This window comes from Rhinopithecus bieti, unplaced genomic scaffold, assembly GCF_001698545.2.
Source record: "Rhinopithecus bieti isolate Rb0 unplaced genomic scaffold, ASM169854v2 scaffold_13195, whole genome shotgun sequence".
Classification (NCBI taxonomy): domain Eukaryota; kingdom Metazoa; phylum Chordata; class Mammalia; order Primates; family Cercopithecidae; genus Rhinopithecus; species Rhinopithecus bieti.
Window position 1 is genome coordinate 416,375 of NW_016807329.1, and position 21,086 is coordinate 437,460.

The 21,086-nt window shown below is 41.3% G+C and overlaps 1 protein-coding gene across 4 annotated transcripts in view; it reads left to right on the plus strand.

The window, feature by feature from the left end:
- Nucleotides 1–20,698, plus strand: part of PRKDC (protein kinase, DNA-activated, catalytic subunit) — a 186,751-nt gene extending 166,053 nt beyond the window's left edge. The window contains exons 75-86 of one of the 4 annotated variants that reach the window (XM_017881346.1): nucleotides 4,949–5,036; nucleotides 5,144–5,287; nucleotides 8,765–8,969; nucleotides 10,248–10,315; nucleotides 11,402–11,622; nucleotides 11,731–11,823; nucleotides 14,844–14,933; nucleotides 15,142–15,213; nucleotides 15,281–15,482; nucleotides 16,064–16,252; nucleotides 16,922–17,061; nucleotides 19,439–20,691. In XM_017881346.1, coding sequence (XP_017736835.1) covers nucleotides 4,949–5,036; nucleotides 5,144–5,287; nucleotides 8,765–8,969; nucleotides 10,248–10,315; nucleotides 11,402–11,622; nucleotides 11,731–11,823; nucleotides 14,844–14,933; nucleotides 15,142–15,213; nucleotides 15,281–15,482; nucleotides 16,064–16,252; nucleotides 16,922–17,061; nucleotides 19,439–19,643 — 1,717 coding nt within the window. In that variant the 3' untranslated portion in view covers nucleotides 19,644–20,691. Of the gene's footprint in view, nucleotides 1–4,948; nucleotides 5,037–5,143; nucleotides 5,288–8,764; nucleotides 8,970–10,247; nucleotides 10,316–11,401; nucleotides 11,623–11,730; nucleotides 11,824–14,843; nucleotides 14,934–15,141; nucleotides 15,214–15,280; nucleotides 15,483–16,063; nucleotides 16,253–16,921; nucleotides 17,062–19,438 lie in introns of all 4 variants that reach the window. The other 3 variants (XM_017881345.1, XM_017881348.1, XM_017881347.1) reach the window with 3 other exon arrangements.
- The last annotated feature ends 388 nt before the right edge of the window (nucleotides 20,699–21,086 follow it).

A 21,086-nucleotide genomic window follows, 5' to 3' on the forward strand; every position in this document is an offset into this window, starting at 1 on the left:
TTTTTTTTTTTTTTTTTTTTTTTTAGTAAAGATAGGGTTTCACCATGTTAGCCACGATGTCTCAATCTCCTGATCTCGTGATCCACCTGCCTCGGCCTCCCAAAGTGCTGGGATTACAAGTGTGAGCCACCATGCCCAGCCTAGGGTTTTTACGGTTTTAGGTCTTATGTTTAAGTCTTTAATCCACCTTGAGTTAATTTTTGTATAAGGTGTAAGGAAGGGGTCCAGTTTCAGTTTTCTGCATATATGGCTAGCCAGTTTTCCCAACACCATTTATTAAATAGGGAATCCTTTCCCCATTGCTTGTTTCTGGCAGGTTTGTCAAAGATCAGATGGTTGTAGATGTGTGGGGTTATGTCTGTGGCCTCTATCCTATTCCAATAGTCTATATATCTGTTTTGGTACCAGTACCATGCTGATTTGGTTACTATAGCCTTGTAGTATAGTTTGAAGTCAGGTGGCATGATGCCTACAGCTTTGTTCTTTTTCCTTAGGATTGTCTTGGCAATGAGGGCTCTTTTTTGGTTCCATATGAAATTTAAGGTAGTTTTTTAATTCTATGAAGAAAGTGAATGGTAGCTTGATGGGGATGGCATTGAATCTGTAAATTACTTTGGGCAGTATGTTCATTTTCACAATATTGATTCTTCCTGTCCATGAGCATGGAATTCCATTTGTGTCCTCTTTTATTTCCTTGAGCAGTGGTTTGTAGTTCTCCTGGAAGAGGTCCTTCACATCCCATGTAAGTTGTGTTCCTAGGGATTTTATTCTCTTTGTAGCAATTGTGAATGGGAGTTCACTCATGATTTGGATCTCTGTTTATTGTTGGTGTGTAGGAATGCTTGTGATTTTTGCACAGCTTCTGTTCTGGTTAGTGGGTGGCTTGTCTGTGAACACACCCCTGCCCTGCTGAGGCCCTGCCCACCATACCATTTCTCTGAAAAGACAACTGTTGTCTTGAAAAATGAAAGAAGAGAAAAAGATGTGAAAGACAGTGTGTCAAGAAGGTGACTTTGCTGGGCATGATGGCTCGTGCCTGTAATACCAGCTACTTGGGAGGCTGAGGTGGAAGAATCAGTTGAGGCCAAGAGTTCATGACCAGCCTTGGCAACATAGTGAGATCTCATCTCTAAAATATTAAAGTAAAAATAAGCTAAGCATGGTGGTGCATGGTACTTCCAAATACTTAGGAGACTGAGGTGGGAGAATTGCTTGAGTCCAGGAATTCAAGGCTGCAGTGAGCTATGACTAAACTTGTCAGTTGCCACTGTTGTCCAACCTGGGCAACATAGTGAGACCCTGTTTTTTAAAAAAGTGATCTTCTCTTTCATAACGTAACTTCAGAAACTATATATATCGAGTTATATACTTCAGAATGTCGACATCAGTTGCAAGATTGGCTTTTATCTAAGAGCAGCTCTTTTTTTAATTTTAAGTTTTAATTTTTATGGGTACATAGGTAGGTGTCTATGTTTATGGGGTACATGGGATATTTCGATACAGGCATACAGTGTGTAACAATCACATCAGGGTAAGTGGAGTATCCATCACTTCAAGCATTTATCATTTCTTTGTGTTATAAACATTCCAGTTATACTCTTTTAGTTATTTTTAAATGTACAATAAAAATTTACTGTAGTCACCCTTTTGTGCCACCAAATACTAGATCCTGTTTTCCTAACTATTTTTGTACCCACTAACCATCCCCACTTTCCACCTCTCCTCCCCTCCCCATGAGTTCAGTTGTTTTAATTTTTAGCTTCCACAAATGAGTAAGAACATGTGAAGTTTGTCTTTCTGTGCCTGACTTATTTCACATAATATAATGTCCTTCAGTTCCACCATGTTGTTTCAACTGACAGGATCTCATTCTTTTTTATGGCTAAATAGTACTCTACTGCATGTATGTACTGTATTTTCTTCATCCATTTGTCTGTTCATGGGCACTTAGGTTGCTTCCAAATTTTGGCCATTGTGAATAGTGCTGCAATAAACATGGGAGTTCAGATATCATACTGATATCCTTTATTTTGGGTATATATCCAGCAGTGGGGTTTCTGGATTATATGGTACTTCTAGTTGCAGTTTTTTTAAGGAATCTCTATAGTGTTCTTCATAGTGGTTGTATTAGTTTACATTCCCACCAATAGTATATACGGGTCCTCTCTTCACATCCTTGCCAGCATTTGTTATTGCTGGGGGTGAGATGGTACCTCGTTGTGGTTTTGATTTGCATTTCTCTGATGTTCATTGATGTTGAGCACGATTTTATATACCTGTTTGCCATTTGTATGTTTTCTTTTGAGAAATGTCTATTCAGATCTTTTGCCCCATTTAAAAATGAGATTAGATTTTTTTCCTGTTGAGTTGTTTGAGCTTGTTATATATTTTGGTTGTTTTTTTGTTTGTTTGTTTGTTTGTTTGTTTTTGAGACGGTGTATTGCTCTGTTGCCCAGGGTAGAGTGCAGTGGGGCAATCTCTGCTCACTGCAACCTGTGCCTCCCGGGTTCAAGCGATTCTCCTGCCTCAGCCTCCTGAGTAGCTGTGATTACAGGCAAGCACCACCATGCCCCGACGAATTTTTGTATTTTTAGTAGCGACAGCGCCAGGCTGGTCTTGAATGCCTGACCTTGTGATCCACCCACCTTGGCCTCCCAAAATGCTGAGATTACAAACGTGAGCCACGGTGCCCGGCCATATTTTGGTTATTAATTCCTTGTCAGATGGGTAGTTTGCAAATGTTTTCTCCCATTCTGTGGATTGTCTCTTCTCTTTATTGTTTCCTTTGCTGTGCAGAAGCTTTTAGATTTGATGTGATCCTCCTGTTTGTCCATTTTTGCTTTGGTTGCATGTGCCTGTGGGGTATTACTCAAGAAATCTTTGTGCCCAGACCAGTGTCCTGGAGAGTTTCCTGTTTTTGTTTTTGTAGTTTTATAGGTTGAGATCTTAGATTTCAGTCTTTAATCCGTTTGGATTTGATTTTTCTATGTGGTGAGAGATAGGGGTCTAGTTTCATTATTCTGCATATGGATACCCAGTTTTCCCAGGACCATTTATTGGAGACTGTCCTTTGCCTGATGTATGTTTTTGGCACATTTGTCAAAAAATGGGTTCACCACAGCTGTGTGAATTTATTTCTGGGTTCTCTGTTCTATTCCATTGGCTTATGTGTCGGTTTTTATGCCAGTGCTATGCTGTTTGGGTTACTATAGCTCTGTAATATAATTTGAAGTTAGATAATGTGATTGTGCCAGTTTTATTCTTTTTTGCTCAGGGTGGCTTTGGCTATTCTGGGTCTTTTGTGGTTCCATACAAATTTTAGGATTATTTTTTCTATGTAAAGAATGTCATTGGTATTTTGATAAGGATTGTGTTGACTCTGTAGATTGCTTTGGGTAGTGTGGACAGATTTAACAGTATTGATTCTTCCCATCCATGAACATGAAGTAACTTTGCATTTCTTTGAGTTCTCTTCAATTTCTTTCATCAGTGTTTTACAGTTTTCATTGTAGAGATCTTTCACTTCTTTGGCTAAGTTTATTCCTAAGTATTTTCTTTTATTTGTGGCTGTTGTAAATAGAATTACTTTTATGCTTTCTGTTTCGGATTGTTTACTGCTGGCATATAGAAATGCTACTGATTTTTGTGTGTTGATTTTTGTATCTGCAACTTTACTGAATTTATCAGTTCTGATGGTTTTGTGGTGGACTCTTCAGATGTCTCCAAATATGAGATCGTATCATCTGCAAGCAAGGAAAATTTGACTTCTTCCTTTCTAATATAGATACTCTTTATTTCTTTCTCTTGTCAACTTGCTCTAGCTAAGACTCCCAGTAGTATGTGGAATAACAGTGGGCATCCTTAACGTGTTCAAGGTCTTAGAAAAAGGTTTTCAGTTTTTCACTGTTCAGTATGACACCAGCTGTGAGTGTGTCATATATGGCTTTTACTGTGTTGAGGTATGTTCCTTCTATAGTTTTTTGAGAGTTTTTTTTTTTATCATGAAGGGATGTTGCATTTTATCAAATGCTTTTTCAACATCAGTTAAAATGATCAGTGGTTTTTGTCCTTTATTCTGTTGTGTTGATACGATTGATTTGTGTATGTTGATCTATCCTTGTATCTCTAGAATAGATCTCACTTGGTCATGATGAATAATCTTTTTAATGTGCTGTTGAATTTGGTTTGCAAGTATTTTGTTGAGGATTTTTGCATTAATGTTCATCAGGGACATTGCCTTGTAGTTTTCCTTTTATTTGATGTATCTTTGTCTGGTTTTGGTATCAGGATAATACTGTCCTTGTAGAATGAGTTTGGACGTATTCCCTCCTCCGTTGTTTTTTGGAATAGTCTGAGTAGGATCGGATTAATTCTTTTTTAAGACCCTCATCTCTTGATAAAATAGATGCTTCTTGCTTTTTTTTTTTTTTTTTTTTTGAGACAGAGTCTTGCTCTGTCGCCCAGGCTGGAGTGCAGTGGCCGGATCTCAGCTCACTGCAAGCTCCGCCTCCCGGGTTCACGCCATTCTCCTGCCTCAGCCTCCTGAATAGCTGGAACTACAGGCGCCTGCCACCTCGCCCGGCTAGTTTTTTTTTTTTTTTTTTTGGTATTTTTTAGTAGAGACGGGGTTTCACCATATTAGCCAGGATGGTCTCGATCTCCTGACCTTGTGATCCACCCGTCTCGGCCTCCCAAAGTGCTGGGATTACAGGCTTGAGCCACCGCGCCCGGCGTCTTGCTTCATTTTAACATTGGATGGAATTTTAAATTACTATAGTTGGTTATATGTATATGATATGTATAAATTATATTTAGTTATAGATAACATACATTTTATATATGTATAATATATAACATACATTGTTTTATATATGTATAATATATAAAATATATACTGATTTTGGGAAGGTACTTGATTACCTAAACTTTGTAAAATTTTTTTTAATAGGATTAAAAGTAAGTTGGATCAAGGAGGAGTGATTCAAGATTTTATTAACGCCTTAGATCAGCTCTCTAATCCTGAACTGCTCTTTAAGGTAATGATAGAACAGCTTCTGGCACATAAAACATAGAACTTGGGTAAAACTTAATTGCAATCTAACTTGATTTTTTTCTTACCTTCCCCATCCCCCCTCCGCAACAGGATTGGAGCAATGATGTAAGAGCTGAACTAGCAAAAACCCCTGTAAATAAAAAAAACATTGAAAAAATGTATGAAAGAATGTATGCAGCATTGGGTGACCCAAAAGCTCCAGGCCTGGGGGCTTTTAGAAGGAAGTTTATTCAGGTATGGACTGGCACAGCCTGCCTTTATGATAGCAGAATCATTGTGACAGTCAATATTTACATTTAATGATTTAACAGTTCTGGATTTAAAATGTCTGTTGAGTGCTTTAGATCTCATGCTTTCTGTGACACACTGATAACATATTTTTAGGTTAGCTGGTAGCAGGTGGGTTAGTAGGTAAAACCTCAGAGTTTCATTACATGTTGTTCATGCTCAGATTTTTAGATCTGAAAGTTACATATAGATTGGTATTTCCAGTTCTTCAGATGGCTTGTGTTAAATAAGCTGATAAGTATTTTCAAGCACTTAGTTCGGGGCACAGTTCTGGGTGCTCAGGATCCAGTCCCCAAATACAAAGGGGTTGTGTGACAAAACTGCTCACCAAGAGCTGTGCCTAGGACAAGTGTGGTAAGTGTGAGATCTTTCAGAGGGTGCTGGAGTTGGAAGGAAAACACACCATCATTTGATGGGAATGATGGAGCAAGTAGACTGCAGTCAGCCCAGTTGCCACACCTTTGCAGCCTGCTTGGCTCCTTCTCTCCCTCCTCCATCTGGAGACTTGCCCTTAGGGCTTGGCAGCAGCATCGTTTCTCCTTCAGAGCCTTTCCCATCCCTCCCCCAACTGTGATCTCCAGAAGAGTTGAGTGTTCTTCCTCTCTCACCTAAAACACCTTACTTTACATTCTCTCTGCTTAGCCTGGGTCATACTGACTTTTCTTTCTAGTTTTTGTCAAAATTACTCTTATTCGTTAAACCTCAAGAAATTTAAGGGCTTAGATAAGTCTTGGAACTCTTGCTGCCAGAGTTCACAAGTTCCACTGTGTATAGTGCAAAGGAAGAGCTTTATCCTTTTTTAAATAAGTGCTTTATTACGATATAATTCACATGGCCCTTAAGTCATCCATTTAAAACAGTTTTACGTATATTCACAGAGTCATGAAATCATCACCATATCAACTTTAGCACATTTTCATCGCCACAAAAAGAAACCCATACCCATTAGCAGCACCGCCTCCACACAACCTTCGGCCTAGTCTGCCCCCAGTGCACTGCCACCTCAGCCTGTCTGCACGTTGTCTCTTGTCTCAGAATTCATGGCCACTTTGTTGCTGGAAGCCCTGAGACTGCCCTGCAGGGCTATCCATGGGAAGCACAGGTCTTCCCCCTGCAGCAGCACCTGATCCTGCCCAAGCCTGCAGGGTGCACAGAGGCCTCCTTTGTTCCTTTCAGGCAGGAGATGTGTTTGGAGTTTATTGCTAGTACCTTAGAAAATTTATCCAGAACTTTCCACCTTATACCAAATCAAAAATAACTTGCATTCATTCAAAGAATAATCTACCAAAACAAAGTACCTCAAATATCACTTTAGAGGATCCTTAAGGGCATTATGCCTTTCAGAAAGGATAATGGTGATTATGTTTGGAAATAGCTAATTTCCATGTATTCTAAGAATTGAAGATTGTTTCTACTTTATTCATCCACTTACAGATCAAAGAAGAAATCTGTTTTATATATGTCAATTTTCCTATAGTGGATTATCTTAAAATAGAGCACGTTTCATTTACACCAGATTTATGTTGTGACATTAGTTATAAATTTGGTAAGAACATTTCTAATTAGAGATGATCAGGTAAATCTTGACAACTGTTGAGTAACTGCTAGTAATGCTCTTGAGATTTATTTTTTATTTGATATCAGAATTATAATTCAAATAAATATCTAAGTAGAGGCTAATGCAAAGAGATAATTAATATGTTCCAAGGTAGAGTACTTTTAATAATTGCTTTTAGGAATAAACATATCTGCTGGGCGCGGTGGCTCACGCCTGTAATCCCAACACTTTGGGAGGCCGAGGCAGACGGATCACGAGGTCAGGAGTTCGAGACCAGTCTGACCAACATGGTGAAACCTGTCTCTACTGAAAATACAAAGCTTAGCTGGGCATGGTGGTGCACACCTGTAGTCCCAGCTACTCGGGAGGGTGAGGCAAGAGAATCACTTGAACCAGGAGGTGGAGGTCGCAGTGAGCCGAGATAGCGCCACCGCACTCCAGCCTGGGTGACAGAGCAAGACTCTGTCTCAAAAAATAAAAATAAAAGAGTATTTAAATAATATTTTTTCTGGCTTATTACCCAAAATAATAACTTGAAACACTTTTACTAAAGAAAGTGGCATTCTTAAATTTTCTCTTCAGTTGGTATCAAAATTATAAGCCATTTATTTCTACTGAACTACTTCCTTTATTTTACTGTTTTAACTTTGTTCTTAGTTATTTTGTCATCATAATGATGTAGAACAGTAACTAGACAATGAGTACACAGAGGTTAAATGACTTCGCCAAGTTTTTAAAGCCCTTATTAGGATTTATTAACTAAAAGTCACTACTAACCATGTTTTTTGTTTTTGAGACCGAGTCTTGATCTATCGCCCAGGCTAGAGTGTGGTGGCATGATCTCGGCTCACTGCAACCTCCGCCTCCCGGATTCAAGCGATTCTTCTGCCTCAGCCTCTCGAGTAGCTGGGACTACAGGCGCATGCTACCGCACCTAGCTAATTTTTTTTATTTTTAGTAGATACGGGGTTTCACCATATTGGCCGGGCTGGTCTCGAGCTCCTGACGTGATCTACGCCCCCAGCCTCCCAAAGTGCTGGGATTACAGGCGTGAGCCACCTCGCCCGGTTAACCATGTCATTTATTTAATTAATTAATTTATTTATTTGAGACGGAGTCTCACTCTGTCACCCAGGCTGGAGTGCAGTGGCACGATCTCAGCTCACTGCAACCTCTGCCTCCCGGGTTCAAGCGATTCTCCTGCCTCAGCCTCCCGAGTAGCTGGGATTACAGGCATGAGCCACCACACCTGGCTCATTTTTTGTATTTTAAGTGGAGACGGGGTTTCACAACGTTGGCCAGGCTCATCTTGAACTCCTGAGCTCAAGTGATCCACCTGCCTCGACCTCCCAAAGTGCTGGAATTACAGGCATTAACCATGTCACTTATAATGGAACACAGGAAACAAAAGGCAAACTCTGGATGTTTTAGAGTATTGAAATATTCAAGGAAAGCAAAACTATAATTTTTTTTTTTAGAAACAAAGTCTCACTCGGACACCTAGACTGTAGTGCAGTGGCATGATCATAGTTCACTGACAGTTCAGACTCCTGGGCTCAATAGCGATCCTCCTGCTTCAGCCTCCTGAGTAGATGGAACTACAGGCATGTGCCATCACACCTGGCTAATGTTTGTTGCCCAGGTTGGTCTCGAACTCCTTGGCTCAAGTAATGCTACTACCTTGGACTCCCAAAGTGCTGGGATTACAGGCATGAGCCACCATGCCCAACCAAGACTATACATCTTAAAAGCAGAGAAGAAACATATATCATTGCGCACTTCATTCATTACACTTATAAGCTTAGAGCCCTTTCCACAGCCCAAACTAAACATCAGTCTTTATAGTAAATTCTTATTAATTTCAGACTTTTGGAAAAGAATTTGATAAACATTTTGGGAAAGGAGGTTCTAAGCTACTGAGAATGAAGCTTAGTGACTTCAATGACATTACCAACATGCTACTTTTGAAAATGAACAAAGACTCAAAACCCCCTGGGAATCTGAAAGAATGTTCGCCCTGGATGAGCGACTTCAAAGTGGAGTTCCTGAGAAATGAGCTGGAGATTCCTGGTGAGTTAACCTCCAGGGGTGACAAAACTGTAGTGTCAGGAGCACAGCACTGTAATAAGAACTCGTGGTTTCTGGAATAGTGATACTGGGATATTGACAGTTATCTCTTTTTTTAAAGAATTTTAAAATTCACCAAATTTTTCATCATTAGGAAAATCCATAATTATGAATGAGCACACTTTACTAAATGTTTAATGAGATTATAGTTCTTATATTTCTGATTCTGACAAATGTTCAGATTTTCATTTGGTAATAATGGTAAACAACAATCATAGATTTCCTCTGAACATATTCATTTCATACTTTGCTCCTGAATAACTTTTCTTCAGAAATATAATACAGGTGTAGACTCAGATTACTTCCTGGGATGTGTACACAGTTCCATTTAAAGTGACAAGTTAATGATAAGTCACTGACCTGCAGGAAAAATGATCATAATATTAGGGATAGAGATGCACAGCAAATTGGCCAGATTTCAAGGCGTGACTTTTTCAGAGGAAACCTGTGTATGTTCCATTTTCTTCACCCCAAATTTGCCAGAGGAGAAAAAAGTTTTAATCTGGTTATTCATGTTCTCATTTCAGTGGGTATAAGAAAAAACATATTTGGAGAAACACTTTTCTTTGTCATTAATAATGACTGTGCAGTTGCATATGGTTCATTTCAAGAAAAACATTTAAATGTAAGCCTTGTCATGTGCAGCTTGATTGGCCTTGAGCATATGCAGTGTTGTAGTCAATGCATCATTTTTCTATTTAGGATTTGTCCATGCTATTAGAATAGAGCACTAAGTTCCATAATCAGTCAAATTGAGAAATTATTATTTTTTTTTTTTGAGTTGGAGTCTTGCCGTGTCACCCGGGCTGGAGTGTAGTGGCACAATCTCGGCTTACTGCAAACTGTGCCTCCTGAGTTCACACCATTCTCCTGCCTCAGCCTCCCGAGTAGCTGGGACTACAGGCGCTGCCACCATGCCCGGCTAATTTTTTGTATTTTAAGTAGATACAGGGTTTCACCATGTAAACCAGGATGGTCTCTATCTCCTGACCTCATGATCCACCCGCCTTGGCCCCCCAAAGTGCTGGGATTACAGGAGTAAGCCGCTGTGCCTGGCCGAGAAATAACATTTTTAAAAAGTCAGTTTCCTTTAAATGAAAACTTTTCAGTAAAAAGTTTTATGTTAGATTGGTTTTTTAAAAAGTAGATCAAGAGACATGTTTTAAAATACAGGCAGTTGTCTAACAAGGTGTTCCTAAGCAAAGCTGTGGTTTGTTTTAGGTCAATATGACGGTAGGGGAAAGCCGTTGCCAGAGTACCACGTGCGAATCGCCGGGTTTGATGAGCGGGTAGGTGTGAGGGTGTGTGACCCAGTCCCTGTCCTGATGAACGTTCTTCAGATATGAGAATGATCTGTTTGCCTTTAGTAAGTAAGAGACAATGGCCCATGTTGATCACAGATATATCGAGTTTAACGTATTTACTGAGATGGAGTCTTTCCCTGTTCCCTGGGCTGGAGTGCAATGGTACAATCTCGGCTTACTGCAACCTCTGCCTCCCAAGTAGCTGAGATTACAGGCACATGCCATCACGCCCAGCTGTTTTTTGAGTTTTTAGTAGAGACAGGGTTTCACCATGTTGACCAGGCTGGTCTTGAACTCCTGACCTCGTGATCCATCCACCTCTGCCTCCCCAAAGTGCTGGGATTACAGGTGTGAGCCAGTGCGCCCGGACTTTTTTTTTCTTCTTTGTTTGAGACAAGAGTCTCGCTCTGTCACCCAGGCTGGAGTGCAGTGGCACATTCTCAGCTCATTGCAACCTCCACACCCTGGGTTCAGGCGATTCTCCATGTCTCAGCCTCCCTAGTAGCTGGGATACAAGTGTGTGCCACCACGACTGGCTAATTTTTGTATTTTTAATAGAGACAGGGTTTCACCATGTTGGCCAGACTGGTCTCAAACTCCTGACCTCAAGTGATCTACCCGCCCCATCTTCCCAAAGTGCTGAGATTGCAGGCATGAGCCACCGCTCCCTGCCCTGAGTTTCTTAATATAATGTCTCCAGTGTTTGAACAACAATTCTATTTAAGATACCATAAACTCAAAGAGTAAGCTGTGTGTGAGTATCCACTATAAAATATGTGTAGCATTGGCTTACCACTGTAGAAAGTTTGCATGTTGGCTGTTGCTGCTTGCTAAGGGTATCCACATTCATAAGCAAGTATTTATAACCAGGAATACAACATTTCTGCGGGCACAGTAGTCAGGCACAAGCAGGTAGCAGGAATTCGTTGCTGGCCTGGGCACTCTGCTCTTCTTTGGCACTGTCTTCAGAGGGCAGCCCTGCAGAGGAATGCTCACGGCCAGTGTGGCTTTTCCCTCTGAGTTTGACACGCCGCTAGCCTGTGCCATGAGGTGACATTCTGATTTTTGAAGGTGACAGTCATGGCATCTATGCGAAGGCCCAAGCGCATCATCATCCGTGGCCACAACGAGAGGGAGCACCCTTTCCTGGTGAAGGGTGGCGAGGACCTGCGGCAGGACCAGCGTGTGGAGCAGCTCTTCCAGGTCATGAATGGGATCCTGGCCCGAGACTCTGCCTGCAGCCAGAGGGCCCTGCAGCTGAGGACCTACAGCGTGGTGCCCATGACTTCCAGGTAACTGCCAGTAGGCTGCTGCACATTGCTTGGCGTCCACGGGACTGTTTTTCTAGTGAAGAAAGAGCAGTTTGGGTTTACTCGTTAACCTTTTATTCTCCCTTTCAGGTTAGGATTAATTGAGTGGCTTGAAAATACTGTTACCTTGAAGGACCTTCTTTTGAACACCATGTCCCAAGAGGAGAAGGCGGCTTACCTGAGGTAAGGGCGGCCACACGCCCTGCTCCCCCAGCAGTCGCCTCCCCTCACTTCTCCAGTGGCAGGTCGGGGCCGTGACAGGCGCGCTCGAGAGCCCACACTGCCTGCCCCGCAGTCTGCTGGCTGGGTCAATAAACCAAATGGAGTGCTGGCTGCTAACCAGTAGTTGCAGATATTTTACCATAATACAAAATATGTGTTAACTTTGGGTGGGGGGAAGAAAAATTGTTGAAGGAAATAATAATAAAATTAGCAGATAACATGTAGTAAAACATTTTCTGTGGGATAGGCACTGTTCTCAATTTTTAACGTGTATGAATCAATTTACTTCTCACCAACAACCTACAAGGTAAGTGAGTATTATTATCACTACTATATGGATGAGGAAGCTGAGGCCCAGAAAGGTCAAGTAACTTGTCCTGTGTCACTTAGCCTGTAAAGTAGGGTAGCTGGGATTACTAGTCATGATATGGATGCTTTTTTATTTTTCTTTATCCTTTTCTCTATTTTCCAAGTTTTCTACAATTAACATGTATATTTTAACCACAAGTTTTTTTTATTTCCTTTTGTTTTGTAAACAAAAATAAGGACAACATGAGAAACATTTTGAGGGTTGACAGATTTTGACAACCAAAGTTGACAGGTTTGGGTGACGAAGCTGTAGGATGAAGGAACAGCTTCAGGGCCTCTTTCTCTTTGATATCCTCTGATTCTTTCCTAAAAAGTTTTTAAATAGGAGGAGTGTTCCCTTCAGTCAGGAAAGATTTCTGAAAAAATCAAACATATTCTTATCAAACTCATATTCCCAGGTGATAATTACTCTACAGGGCAGTGTTCACCAACTTTTAGTTCCAGACATTTGAGTCCTTTGCTTAGAGTTGTTTCTACTTTCCCTGGAATACGGGGCAACTGATGAGCATGCTTCCTGGAGTCTCACAAATTCCAGATCTGGCCCTGGCACTGAGCCTCTGCCTGACAATGCAGGTGCCAAGCAGGTGTCGCCTTTCCCGTGGTACCTCTCTACATTTGTGGGACGGGACGGTAGCGTGGAACCGCACAGGGTTAATATAGGTACCAGGAGAGTTGAAAGCACCTTACATAATGGAATTATGTAAATAATTTCCAACTGCCTTTTTACAGGGCACTTCCAGTACCCATTATTAAAATCCTTGCTATTTTTTTTCTTAATTCAGCATGTTACAGTGTTTTGTTTTTTTGAGACAGTGTCTCTCTCTGTCGCCAGACTGGAGTGCGGTGGCGTGACCTCGGCTTACTGCAATCTCCGCCTCCCGGGTTCCAGCAATTCTCCTGCCTCAGCCTCCCGAGTAGCTGGGATTACAGGCGTGCGCCACCATGCCCAGCTAATTTTTGTATTTAGTAGAGATGGGTTTTCACCATGTTGGCAGGATGATCTTGATCACTTGACCTCATGATCCGTCCTCCTTGGCCTCCTAAAGTACTGGGATTACAGGCCTGAGCTACTGCGCCCAGCCTACGGTATTATAACCTAAGAATTTTGATCTCACTTTAAACTAGGAGGAGAGAATTTTAAGATGGAGGAGACTACTTTTAAAGTTAACTTTAGTAGCAACTTAGAAAAGATTTATTTCACCTGAAGTGATTGAATTGCTAAGTCACACGTGAAGCTGTTCTGTCTTTAGATTTTATTGGGAAAACTTGTTAAAGCTTTCCTCACGAAAGTACCTAAACATATGTATATCACATTGTTTCCCACTGCCCAGGTACTGCCTTTTTCCTAGGAAACTTTGAAAACAGCTTTTCAAGTTCACTTAAGCATCCATTGTCATTTAAGAAAATACTTTCTCATAGGAGTGCAGAAGGTTATTGGAAGAAAAAAGAAAAAATATGTTCTCATATTTACTATGGATTGTGTGTATATCTACATATTGGAAATATGAAGAAAGATGTGGCACTGGCCAGGCGCAGCAGCTCACGCCTGTAATCCCAGCACTTTGGGAGGCCGAGGTGGGCAGATCGCCTGACGTCAGGAAGTCAAGACCAGTCTGGTCAAGATGGCAAAACCCTGTCTCTACTGAAAATACAAAAATTAGCTGGGCGTAGTGGCGGGTGCCTGTAATCCCAGCCACTTAGGAGGCTGAGGCATGAGAATCGCTTGAACCCAGGAGGTGGAGGTTGCAGCAAGCTGAGATTGCACCACTGCACTCCAGCCTGGGCGACAGAGTCTCAAAAGAAAGGAAAAGAGACCGGGCGCGGTGGCTCACGCCTGTAATCCCAGCACTTTGGGAGGCTGAGGCAGGCAGATCACAAGGTCAGGCATTCAAGACCAGCCTGGCCAACATGGTGAAACCCCGTCTCCACTAAAAATACAAAAATTAGCTGGACATGGTGGCATTTGCCTGTAATCCCAGCTACTCAGGAAGCTGAGGCAGGAGAATCGCTTGAATCCAGGAGGCGGAGGTTGCAGTGGGCCGAGATCGCACCACTGCACTCCAGCCTGGCGACAGAACGAGACTCCATCTCAAAAAAAAAAAAAAAAAGAAAAAAGAAAAGATGTGGAAGGGGTTTAAATAAGGATAAAAACAGACATAATCCATCTTTAGCAAAACTGTGTGGGCTTTTTGGCTGTGGTAGTGACATGGCCTGAGGCTTCTAGCAGCTGCCTGTGGTGCTGTCGCCCTCTTGTTACGGTTCTTTCTAGGTCAAAGTTGCAGAATTGCATGCCTGGTTAATAAACAATTATGTTTAGTTCATCTTATTCCTCTCTATGTCAGTGGGAAATTTATTGTATTTAATGGTTTTGTACCTAATTCATAGGCAATAGCTTGGATTTCTTTAGGAATAATTAAGCATGAATAATGGTATATTGAAATTCAAGATCCAGAGTAATGTGGGTTCAGTATTAATATTGAATATGGTTAAAAGTCATATTATTTTTTCCTACTGCTTTGCTATTTTTCAGTGAATTCTTGGTGATCTTTGTCTTTGAAATCACATAATGCTAAAATCTTCCTAATTCCAATTCCCCTTTTCTCACTCACTAGTGATCCCAAGGCACCGCTGTGTGAATATAGAGATTGGCTGACAAAAATGTCAGGAAAACATGATGTTGGAGCTTACCTGCTAATGTATAAGTAAGTTTGGTTTTGATTTTCCTTTGTATTCGTTAGTTTCGTTCTTCTGCGAATTGCATGTTTTCTTTTGATTCTTAGAAAGCTTTGCCTCAGAGAGATCATCAAGATTATTTGATATTTGAGTCTCAGTATAAACAAAAAGTTTTAAAATTTAAATTTTAAGTCAGAGAATTTTTTCTAATTAGATGTTTCTATTATTAAATCATAGGGGAGCTAATCGTACTGAAACAATCACCTCTTTTAGAAAACGAGAAAGTAAAGTGCCTGCCGATCTCTTAAAGTAAGTACCCTTCTGCCCTCACCCTTAGCAGGATCACAGCAGCCGCACAGCTGTGTCTCTCTTGCAGGCGGGCCTTTGTGAGGATGAGTACAAGTCCCGAGGCTTTCCTGGCACTCCGCTCCCACTTTGCCAGCTCTCATGCTCTGATATGCATCAGCCACTGGATCCTCGGGATTGGAGACAGACATCTAAACAACTTTATGGTGGCCATGGAGACCGGCGGCATGATCGGGATCGACTTTGGGCATGCATTTGGATCTGCTACACAGGTGCGCTTGCTGTGCTCTCATGATCCTGGGTGACGTGAGAGTTATCATAGGACTTTCAACACCCTCCAGAAATAGATAGTTTTTAAGGAAAAACAACATATTAGATTCGTTTTGTCATGGTCATTGATTGCAGAAAGGGATAATCACTTCGTGCAGCCTTGTTCAGTCAGGTCACAGAAGTCATGGTGATCAATGATACCATCAGAACCGGGAATCAAATGTGTTCGCAGATCAAAGGAAGACTCTAAGGAAGTTTTAGGAAGCCCCATGATAAAAATGTCTGGTAAAAAATGTGATACATATCTTTTCTCTGGTTAACCTCTGAATGTTTGGATCCATCCTTCTCAATATCTGCGGCCCGTATCCTGCGCACGTGGGTTTTGCGCTGAGGGATAATGCAAGCTAAGGTGGTTACTCCTGAGCGTAGGAACTCAACGTCTGTGTAGCTGATTTCAAGGGAAGCAGAGTCTGTATTGTTACTAAATGTGAACAGTAACTATGAGAGGTTGCTGCCGTTTGTGCTCGGTACTTTGAGAGTTCTGGCTTACATATTCTGCTGCTTGCCTTTTCTTCTTGTTTAGTTTCTGCCAGTCCCTGAATTGATGCCTTTTCGGCTAACTCGCCAGTTTATCAATCTGATGTTACCAATGAAAGAAATGGGCCTTATGTACAGCGTCATGGTACACGCGCTCCGGGCCTTCCGCTCAGATCCTGGCCTGCTCACCAACACCATGGATGTGTTTGTCAAGGAGCCTTCCTTTGACTGGAAAGTAGGTTTTGTTTCATGTGCACTTCTCACTTTTTTGACATGTCCCTGTGATCGAGCTGGTATCTCCCGTGTATGATGGAAGTGCATTGAGTCATGTTGATGAAAATATTTACATTATTTTGTACAGCATTTCTCAGAGGCTGGGCCCAGTGGTTCACGCCTATAATCCCGAAACTTTGGGAGGCAGAGATGGGAGGATCACCTGAGGTCAGGAGTTGGAGACCAGCCTGGCCAACATGGTGAAACCCTGTCTCTACTAAAAATACAGAAATTAGCTTGGTGTGGTAATGCACGCCTGTAATCCCCATTCCTTGGGAGGCTGAGGCAGGAGAATGGCTTGAAACTGGGAGGCAGAGGTTGCAGTGAGCCAAGATCACGCCACTGCACTCCAGCCTGGGCAACAAGAGTGAAACTCTGCCTCAAAAAAAAAAAAAAGTTAAGAGGCAAAACGTGTATTTGGAGAAATAAGGTGCCTGCTGAGGCCCCTCGTCTCGTGATGTGTACACCATGGAGTCTGTATGAACAGCTTTGTAGCTGTAGACAATAAAGCAAGGGTGCTCCTGGTTATAGATGTTTGTTTACTTTAAGATCATTACTAGATTTAATCTGTTTGGACATGATTGTATGTACCATTATAATCAGCCGGGAAAATCATCTTCTTTTCTTTTAGAATTTTGAACAGAAAATGCTGAAAAAAGGAGGATCATGGATTCAAGAAATAAATGTTGCTGAAAAAAATTGGTATCCCCGACAGAAAATATGTTACGCTAAGAGAAAGTTAGCAGGTGCCAATCCAGCAGTCATTACTTGGTAAGATTTTTATATGTGGAAAAAACTAACGGACTACCAATATGCTACTGTTTCTCGAGGAACCAAGATATGTACAAAGTGCTGAGCACTTGATATTCTGTTAGCATGACTCTTCTGCTTTCATTGAGGAGGAAAGCAGGGCTTAGAGAGGCTGACTTCCCGAAAGCCAGGGCGAGGCCTGCAACTGTGACGTATGTCTTCAGGCTTACACTCAGTCCCTCGAACAGTTGTGCCAATTGGAGAAACAGAAGGTGTGCTCTTAGGCCAGAATATTGTTATATGCATGAGGAGGCTTAGGTTTTAAATTTGCTTTTGTCCTTTTTAGGGCATTTGACCCTGATGGACATAGTACCTAGGTATGAAAAGCACGGTGTGGACTTGTTAGATAAGACTCCACTTTGGGTTGGCTTTTAGGTTAGCTGTAAAATTTTTTCTTGTTGAGGTCTAAAGCAAATATAAATTTATGGAGATGATTCACAGGAAGGAAAAAAGTTGGACTTTAGAATTAAGTAATAGTGGCAGTCTATGGTCAATTTATTTTTGACAAGAGTGCCAAGACCATTCAGTGACCTTTCCAACAAATAGCACTGGCAAAAGAATGAAGTTAGGTCCCTGTTTCACACCATGTGGAAAAGTTAATTCAGAATGGATCAAAGAGCTTAAATGCAAGAGTCAAAACTATAAAACACTTAGAAATAGGAGTAAATCAGCAGGGCATGGTGACTTACGCCTCTAATCCCAACACTTTGGGAGGCCAAGGCGAGTGGATCACTTGAGGTCAGGAGTTCGAGACCACCCTGGCCATCAAGGTGAAACCCTATCCCTACTGAAAATACAAAAATTAGCTGGGCATGGTGATGCGCACCTGTAATCCCAGCTATTAGGGAGGCTGAGGCAGGAGAATGACTTGAACCCCGGAAGGTGGAGGTTGCAGTGAGCCAAGATGGCGCCACTGTACTCCAGCCTGGGCAACAAAGCGAGACTCTGTCTCAAAAAAAAAAAATAGAAATAGGAGTAAATCATCCTGACCTTGGATTTTGTTGTGATACTTGCCATTTTTTAGGTATGACACTGAAAGCACAAGCAGGAAACAAATACATACTTTGGACTTCATCAAAATTAAACAATTTTGTGCTTCACAGAGTGCTATCAAGAAAGTGTTTCAGCCTTCAGAATGGGATAAAATATTTGCAAGTCATGTATCTGATAAGGGACTTGTATCTAGAATACATTTTAAAACTCTTATAGCCTAATAATAGATAGACAATTAAAAATGGGCTCAGTGGCTCACGCCTGTAATCTCAGCTACTAGGGAGGCTGAGGCAGGAGGATCACTTGAACCCAGGAGGCAGAGGTTGCAGTGAGCCGAGATCGCGCCATTGCACTCTGGCCTGGGTGACAGAGCAAGACCCTGTCTCAAAAAAAAAAAAAAAAAAAAGTCAAAAGACTTGAACTAACATTTCTCTAATGAAAATATGCAAATGGCCAATAAGCACATGAAAAAATGCTCAGCATCACTAGTCATCAGGGAAATCCAAGTGAGATACTACCTCACACCTGCTAAGATGGCTGTTATTTAATTAATTAATTTTTGAGACAAAGTCTTGCTCTGTCACCCAGGCTCACTGCAACCTCCACCTCCTGGGTTCAAGGGATCCTCCTGTCCCAGCCTCCTGAGTAGCTGGAATTACAGGTGCATGCTCCCACACCTGGTAATTTTTGTATTTTTAGTAGAAATGGGGTTTCGCCATGTTGGCCAGGCTGGTCTCGAACTCCTGACCTCAGGTGAGCCACCACGCCTTGCCAGATGGCTATAATTTTAAAATAGGGCTAATGCAGTGGCTCACACCTGTAATCCCAGCATTTTGGGAGGCCAAGGCAGGAGGATAACTAGATCCCAGGAGTTCAAGTCTAGCCTGGGCAATATAGCAAGACCCTGTCTCTACCAAAAATTTTTTAAACTTTCTTTTTTTTTAAATTAAAAAAAAGGAATCTAACAAATGTTGAGGATGTAGAGAAGGTGGACTCCTCATACCCTGCTGGTGGGAGTGGGAAAGGGTGCATCTGCTGTGGGAAAGTGGCAGTTCTTCACAAAGTTAAACATAGAGTTACCATTGTGAACCCAGCAATGCCACTCCTAGGTGAATCCTAGGAATTCATTCAGGATAAGTGAAGGGTTACATTCACACAAAAACTTGAGCAGCATAATTCATGTTCTGTTTTCCTACAGATCCAGTCTTTGACTGAAAGATTATAAGCCACAGAAAAGACTCTGTGAGTGATGACATGGGGAATGTGTTTGGATAGGATCGCTAGGAATGCAGGCAACAAAGGAAAATAACACATGCTTTGTGTTTTCTGTTTGTTCTTTTTCCAGTGATGAGCTGCTACTGGGTCACGAGAAGGCCCCTGCCTTCAGAGACTATGTGGCTGTGGCACGAGGAAGCAAAGATCACAACATTCGTGCCCGAGAACCAGAGGGTGGGCTTTCAGAAGAAACTCAAGTGAAATGCTTGATGGACCAGGCGACAGACCCCAACATCCTTGGCAGAACCTGGGAAGGATGGGAGCCCTGGATGTGAGGTCTGTGGGAGTCTGCAGATAGAAAGCGTTACATTGTTTAAAGAATCTACTATACTTTGGTTGGCAGTAATCCATGAGCTGATTTTCCTGAAGCACTAAGGAGAAATCTCTTTTGTGCTACAGTTTTATAGCATGAGTTTAAATCAAGATTATGAGTAAATGTATATGGGTTAAGTCAAAGGTAAGGTTATAGTAACATCAAAGGTTAGGTGAAGTTTATAGAAAGATACATATCCAGGCTTACCAAAGTATTAAGAATATAGTATGTGATCAGCTTTCAAAGCATTTACAAGTGCTGCAAGTTAGTGAAACAGCCGTCTCCATAAACAGGAAATGTGGGAAACCTTGGAATGCCCTTCTGGTTCTGGCACGTTGGAAAGCACACTCAGAAGGCTTCATGGCCAAGATTTTGGGAGAGTAAAGCTAAGTATAGTTGATGTAACATTGTAGAAGCAGCATAGGAACAATAAGAACAATAGGTAAAGCTCTAATTATGGCTTATATTTAGAAATGACTGCATTTGATATTTTAGGATATTTTTCTAGGTTTTTTCCTTTCATTTTATTCTCTTAGTTTTGACATTTTATGGTAGATTTGCTCTCTAGAAGGGAACATCTTTATTTAGGAGGGTAAAATTTTGGTCATAGCATTCACTTTTGCTATTCCGATCTACAACTGGAAGATACATAAAAGTGCTTTTTGCATTACAAATTTGGGATAACTTCAAAAATCTCATGGTTGATGTTAGGGATAGCACTAAGCATTTTAGTTCCAGGAGAATAAAAGAAATTCCTATTTGAAATGAATTCCTCATTTGGAGGGAAAAAAAAAAAGCATGCATTCTAGCACAAGATCAAATTATGGAATACAAAAGTGGCTCCTTCCCATGTGCAGTCCCTGTGCCCCCTTCAGTCCTCTGCACACCCAAACTGTTTCTGATTGGCTTTTAGCTTTTTGTTGTTGTTTTCTCCTTCTAACACTTGTATTTGGAAACTCTTCTGTGATTTTGAGAAGTATACTCTTGAGTGTTTAATAAAGTTTTTTTCCAAAAGTAGTGTGTATCTCTTTTATGCAGTTTCAAAAGCAAAATATTCATCTTACAAAATAGTCTATTATACTACTTGCCTAGTTTGTTCTGATAAATGCGGGTTAAATGCGTTACGGCATTTAAAATAAACATTAATGCCCAGGCACACTGGGAGGCCAAGGCTGGAGGATTGCCTGAACTCCTTGAGCCCAGGAGTTAAAGACTAAGAGGGCAACACAGTGAGATCCCATGTCTATTTTTAAAAATAAAATAACAAATTTATCTTCTCAACAAGTGATACCTATTGAACCAAATTTCATCTGTAAAGAAAGATAAATGATCGTGTATGTGAAAAATCTGGTACACATGATCTAGTAAATATTTTTGCACAAAAATGGCCAAAGTAAGCCCACTT